At 37.4% G+C, this 7,168-nt stretch overlaps 1 protein-coding gene across 6 annotated transcripts in view; it reads left to right on the forward strand.

The window, feature by feature from the left end:
* Positions 1–7,168, forward strand: part of PTPRR (protein tyrosine phosphatase receptor type R) — a 273,204-nt gene that overhangs the window by 158,031 nt on the left and 108,005 nt on the right. For 3 of the 6 annotated variants that reach the window (XM_010805079.3, NM_001113261.1, XM_010805080.4), the window contains 1 exon segment: positions 3,693–3,803. The exons of 1 other annotated variant lie outside the window; for it this stretch is intronic. In XM_010805079.3, coding sequence (XP_010803381.1) covers positions 3,693–3,803 — 111 coding nt within the window. 6 annotated transcript variants of the gene reach the window in all.

A 7,168-nucleotide genomic window follows, 5' to 3' on the forward strand; every position in this document is an offset into this window, starting at 1 on the left:
CATGAGTTTGGTGATTGTTCCTTTAAACATTAGCCAGTTGTCTAAACAGTTATATAGTCCTAGCCATACAGTGACAAGAAGGAATACAATCAGTGTTAACATGGGTCAGATCATGCATACCAAATTGTTTACCTTGTGCATGATATGGTGGAAGTTTGGCATTTATCTAACAAAACCATATTGTTATATGATCAGTTCAGTTCAGTCGCTCAGTCATGTCTGACTCTTTGTGACCCCATGGACTGCAGCATGCTAGGCTTCCCTGTCCATCACCAACTCCCAGAGCTTGTTCAAACTCATGTCCATCGAGTTGGTGATGTCATCCAACCATCTCATCCTCTGTCATACCCTTCTCCTCCTGTCTTCAATCTTTCCCAATTGGGGTCTTTTCTAATGAGTCAGTTCTTCACATCAGATGGCCAAAATATTCAGCTTCAGCTTTAGCATCAGTCCTTCCAATGAATATTCAGGACTGATTTCCTTTAGGATTGACTGGTTGGATCTCCTTGCAGTCCAAGGTAATCTCAAGAGTCTTCTCCAACACCACAATTCAAAAGCATCAATTCTTCAGCGCTCAGCTTTCTTTATGGTCCAACTCTCACATCCATACATTACTACTGGAAAAACCATAGCTTTGACTAGATGGACCTTTGTTGGCAAAGTAATGTCTCTGCTTTTTAATACGCTGTCTAGATTGGTCATAACTTTTCTTCCAAGGAGCAAGCATCTTTTAATTTCATGGCTGCAGTCACCATCTGCAGTGATTTTGGAGCCCAAGAAAATAAAGTCTGCCACTGTTTCCATTGTTTCCCCATCTGTTTGCCAGGAAGTGATGAAGTATTATATGATACATCTCATTAATCTGCCTAAGTCAATTAATTAACCAGCTAATTTGTAACATTTCCATTTTATTCTTACTCTGTATGCTTCACCTTTTTAAAAAGATATAGCTTTTAAAGTCTCTGTATTATCTCTCCTAGCAATGGAGATATTTCCCAGTATTTGGGGTCAGAATTATTTGTTTTTTTTTAAAAAAAAAGGAAATTATAATGCATCAAATTATTAAACAGGATGTAGAGAAGTCATTGCTGTCAGTATAGGAAACCGCCCACTTTTTAAATAATCAAACCAAACAAAACCCAGCAGCTTCTTCCACTGCCACAGAGTTAAAGGGAAAGTGATATGGTTGTGAAATAAGACGTGAAGATAATACAGTATGTTGGTGTGACCTGGCCATGGAGCCTTTGAATCATTGAACCCTCAGTCCCCTGTCAAAATGTAAAAGGCATCACAGTAACCTTATACAAAGGTTAGACTGGAGATTTTGTGAATTACAATCTTATGATTTGTGGGATCTTAACTACAAACTTTTGCATTTACTACCCTGCCCTTATCAAGGTTTTTAGATCTCTGTACAAATATAGTAGTGCTCAGTAGGACCAGCATGACTCAAAGGAAATCTGTTTACCAAGAAAGTGCAGTGACTAAGTTCTAGGAGTTCAAAACATGTGTCTTTCTAACTAGGGGTAGGGGGATGGGAGGTGGGAAGTTCATTCCTCCATCATTACTGCTTTGGTTAAAAGAGAAATCATAATTGATTTGTCTTAAGCAGAAAAGAACATGTTGATGTTCCAGGAGGTGTTGAACTATAGCAGGAAAAAAATGAACCAAATCAGGTTAGGAACACAAAATCTCTCTCCACCCACCTAACCACTCCTTTTTAATCCAAATTTTATATGAACTAAAGCTCAAATCCTCACACTTAAATTTGACAAGTTTATGCTGCCTACTTGAAGGCTTAAGTGCTTTGCTTTTATAGCAAGCAATAGATGCTATTTAGTTGCCAAAAAAAAGCTTATTTCCATATTTATACTTGATTTCTACAAGAGTTTTCTTTTCTATTAGTTTCTAGCTATGTTTACAAAGACATTGGAATAAAATATGGTCTGGCTAAGACAAGTTGTCACTTGAACCCAAGATTTCCTTTTTAGGAGGACATATGAGTTTCTACTTATCTGACAAATAAGCATTTTCAGATTCTCCATCAATTTACCACTCATGTATTTTAAAAACATGCATTAATCATTTCTTGCATCTATAAATTTGTCTCTGTCTTAAAGAAGGCAAGGTATTACATTGAATTTAAGTATATTTTACAAGCAAAAGAAAGGGAAATTAAGCTACTTCAAGCAATAGAAGTCTTCCTCACATAGTTATCACCACAACTGAACTCAAAGATCCTTTCTGTTCTGTTTTGTTCAACTTGCCACCAAGACTCACTTGAGTTTCAGGACAGAAGTTTTTCATAAAATATTTTTCAAAAGGCAAATATTTCTTTTTGTCTAATTTACAAATGTGGAATGCATTTTTTAAGTCTTGAAAAATAATTAACAATGATTTCAAAATTCAGACACCTACAAGAACAGGTTTTGCTGAAGACTTTTTTTTTGAGACAATTACTATTTCTTTCTCAGGATTCTATAGGTTGACTAGGATCAGCTGGGTGGCTCTTCTTTTCCACATAGTATAGGCTGAAGTCATCACAGTGGTTGCATTAAGTTGGGAATTCATCTGCCTCTGGAATGCTCAAGATGACCTCTCATTCTCCAGAGCCACTCTCTTTGTGGTTTTTAATCATTCACTATCCTATTGTTTAGGGCTTTCTTAATCACTGGAGACAGTTCAACTAAAGGGAAAAAAAAATCAGACTTCAACAAAATGTAATTTTAGATGAGTGGGAGCATTCAACTTGATTTAGCTTTATATGTTTTTCCTATTTGTGGACCATTTGGTTTCCAGCTAAATTTTCTTTAACCTAAATCTGTAAATTTCACTGAATTATAAAACTTATATAAAATTATAATTTATATAAATTATAAAACTCCATTGCATTATAAGATGTGATATTAGTAGATGCATTTTTTAAAAGAATAGGTAAAATTAAACTAAATCACTCATTGACATTTTATTCATGCTATTTCTCTACCCTTTCACCCCTCAAATAGTAAGCTAAGTTAATAAACAAACAAACAAATAAAACTATTTTCCTTTTATTACCTACCAAATAATTTTAGATATTTTGATGCTCCCTGTTGATTTCAGTAAAATATAAAGTCCTAACAATTTATATGGCTAAAGTGGTACATTCATCAGATTTTGACAAAATAGACTGGATTTTTAAAAAAAGATTTCATAAAAAAAGGAAGGAAATGATCTCGACATTGTTGCTGTTTATTAATGCATCATGAGACTGCACCTGTTTCACTTTTGTTTAAAAGTTGAGAGCAGTATTACAGCACATAAATCAGGGTGTTGGTGTTGTGGGAGGAGTCTGAAAACAGAGTAAGGAAAGCTTCAGAAACAATTTCCTCAACACAGAAAAGAGCAGAACTCTCTCACCTACGAACCAGGTAGTTTCTGAGAGAGAGCGCGAGGGACATTAACAAAGGCTGGGGCCCAGTATGCCATGCTGGGCATGCTTGCTCCTATACAGGAGATAAAATAGTCTTAATGTATGAGAACAGCAATCTGATGTCTCAGATCAGTTTGAGAAGCAGCTCTGGCAGCGGGGGATGTAGGTGTGTTCTACTACACTGGATGGAATCAAGCTAAAAATATGTTTAGTGTCTGATAAGAACGCCAGTCTCCTCAAGCTCTCATTTAACGTCGGACTTTCTGTTTTGCTTTCAAAGAAAAACGTTTTACAAGGGCAGCATGAAGCGGACAAAATCTGGAGCAAAGAAGGATTTTATGCTGTTGTCATTTTTCTCAGCATCTTTGTTATTATAGTAACGTGTTTGATGGTAAGTTTGTTTCTTTATATATTTCATCTTTTACTGAGCCCACCATTTGATATTACTGGATACACTGCCATTAAAAAGAATGTTGGAAAGACTGGGAATAGAAGCAAGGCTCTGATCCTGCTAGGTTGCAAATATTTCACATCTAACAGCAGAGTGAGAGCTAAAGGAAAACCTATGGAATTATGGATTCTGACCTGCAGAATAAGGCTATAATTGCACTGAGGCTTTTAGTAACTTGATCAACCCTGAGAATGAAGTTTCAGAAACTGATTTGCCGAGGTCACTGAAACCCTCAAAGTCATTTAAATCTCATGGGTGCACTTTGGGCTTGCTTTATTTCTTCTTTTATATCATCTTTATGCAACTTGGGAAAAATTTTTAAAGAAATATGTCTTAGGGGTAAATTTACTTCTTAATGAGAAAAATTAAGGTTTTCTTATTTTTAATGCACCTTGAAAGCACTTGATGAAATTCCAGTCATGAAAAGGAGATGATTATAGGCTACAAGGCTAAACAATCCATAATCAACTAATTCTTAGGTGAAAGAATAATGTAAAGTATAAAAGCATACACTGCAAATAGCTCTGTAAATGACAAGTTATAGATATGAAGCCTTTAAGAGTATATTTCAAAATTTTTAAAATAGAACTCCAAATAAACTTAAACACACTAAAACAGGCAGTGCTTCTTGGTGTTGAATGAATTAACAGTTACCTTTCTGACATAATGATAAAATATTCTGTTCTTTTGAAAATTCTGTGATATAACTTAAAATATTTGAAGTTTATAAATGGGTTTTAATATCTTTTTTCCTATGTGCTACATTATTCTTAATTTTGCACATTTCTAAAAGCATTCCCTCCTTAGTTTTTAAATGCCCCCTGCAAAAGACATCACTCCAATTATGCTTGCGGCAGTCAACAGTGTTGCTGAGTGTCTTAATGGGTTTTGTTTATTTGTGCTCCTTGTCCTGGGAAGGGGTTTATATTAGAAAGATTAAGGCTCAGTTTGGAAAGATAGAGGCTGAGTGGGTCTCAACTTCAAGGATATAAAACATTAAGGCCTTAAATAGGCTAAAGATTGGCATATTTCCTAGAATCTAAGCTTTAGAAAGTAGCAAGTTTCCAGTCACCCTAGAGTTCCCATCATCATGAATTCAGCGGCATCTTCTATGGGTCAGGCAGTCAGAAAGAAAATTTCTAAAAATTGTGACATGATCAACAAAAGAATAATTTAAGAGTAAGAATGCAGATTTTTATAGCTAAATAGTGGAGGTTATGGGTAAAAAAATTTAATGAAATTTGGAGGTTTTATGGAAATTTTGACAGACACCTCTGGACATTTTTTAGGTAGTATATGATATGGTTCTTGTTATGGTTACTTGAGTTTTAAAATATGTGGTTCTTTTTTTCTTTTTGTAATAGAGGAAATCTCAAGTGTTGTCCTCTGTCTTATAAGTCACAATTACAGTGTTTTTCTGCTTGGAACATTGGAAGGAAGAGGAAAATAGAAAGGGATACAGAGAGATTCAAGTGGAGATTGTATCATGTCTGACTCTTTGTGACCCCATGGACTGTAGCCCTGATAGATCAGTTGGTAAAGAATCCACCTGCAATGTAGGAGACCTCAGTTAAATTCCTGGGTCAGGAAGAACCCCTGGAGAAGGGATAGGCTACCCACTCCAGTATTCTGGGCTTCCCTTGTGTCTCAGCTGGTAAAGAATCTACCTGCAATGCAGGAGACCTGGGTTCGATTCCTGGGTTGGGAAGATCCTCTGGAGAAGGGAAAGGCTACCCACTCCAGTATTCTGGCCTGGAGAATTCTGTGGACTGTATAGTCCTTGGGGTCACAAAGAGTTGGACACAACTGAGTGACTCACTTCATTTCACTTCACTTCGGACTGTCGCCCATCAGGTTCCTCTGTCCATGGGATTTTTAAGGCAAGAATACTGGAGTGGGTTGCCATTTCCTTCTCCAGGATCTTCCCTATCCTGGGATCGAACCTGCATCTCCTGCACTGGCAGGCAGATTCTTTACCACTGTGCCGTCTGGGAAGCCGCCTTGTACAGCAAGTAAATACTTAAGATCCAGAAGAGCAAAGGCAAGGATGAAAGGAAGAAAGTGGGAAAGCAGATTCCTTAGCAGCTCGTGAGCACTAGAAGGCTGAGGGAGTCAGAGCAGAGGTTGCTATTAACTTGTTAGATATGCTCCAAATTCTGTATCTATAGCTCAGAGTGGATCCCCATGTATCCAACATGATTGGATAAATCCCCACCCTACATATTGGTCTCCAGTAGCAATAGAACCTGTAGTCACCACACATTAAACTACCTGGAGCCAGGGAACAACTGACCCTTCTTTTCCCAAAAGCTGCAAAGCATCCATGTAAAATCCAAAAATCTAAGTCTGCTCCAATGTTGCTGGAAGAAACCGAGAATGAAATGTTTCAAAAGTGTGTAGGCGATTGCTCCCTTTAGGGCTGGCAGGTAGATTCATCAATTCATTTAATCCAGAAATTCCTGCAGTGGGTTCACTGTGAGCCTGTTGGACCTTTGGGCAAAGGAAGAAACAAAACAGATAAGGTCCCTGTGCTCATGGTGCCTATTCTCCAGAAGAAGACAGAGACAATAATTTACTGTTTTAAAAAATTAAATAGTGTTCATATTCTATGATTCCTAGTATATGACATTCTGGCAGAGGCAAAACTATAGAGACAGTAAAAAGATCAGTGGTTGTCAGAAGTTGTGGGGGAGAGATGAGTAGTTCAGACTTTTAGGGTAATGAAACTTTTCTGTGCGATACTTTTACAGTAATGCATACATGACATTATGGATTTGTCAAAACCCATGGAACGTACAGCATCAAGAGTGAGTGAGCCCTAATCTACGTTCTAGACTTCAGTTAATGATAACATAGCAATGTTGAGTTAATTAGTAACAAGTATGCCACACGAATGCAAGATGTTAGTAATAAGGGAAGTTGTTGAGGGAGGTGGGGGAGGGGGCAATATGAGAGCTCTGCTCTCTGCTCAATTTCTAATAAACCTAACACCACTTCTTAAAAACAAAGTTTGCTTATTTTGTAAAGAATCAAAAGCATTAAGTGCCATGAAGAGTTTATGGTGAGATAATAGTGAATGAGTGGAGCAGAGCAATCAAAGACAACTGAGGTATCTGAAAAAGTAGGGACAGGGCCTCCCTGGCAAAGGATGTGACAGGTGGAGGATGGAATGGAGCAGCTGACGCTGAGGCAGGAGTCCTCTCTGGCTTCCAGGAGAAGGGCAGAAGCTGTTTCAGGCAGAGCTTTGATGTGATCTGATTTGTGAATTTAAAAGATCAGAGTCTCTGCTGGTGGAGAGCGGTTGG

Source organism: Bos taurus, chromosome 5 (genome assembly GCF_002263795.3).
Source record: "Bos taurus isolate L1 Dominette 01449 registration number 42190680 breed Hereford chromosome 5, ARS-UCD2.0, whole genome shotgun sequence".
Classification (NCBI taxonomy): domain Eukaryota; kingdom Metazoa; phylum Chordata; class Mammalia; order Artiodactyla; family Bovidae; genus Bos; species Bos taurus.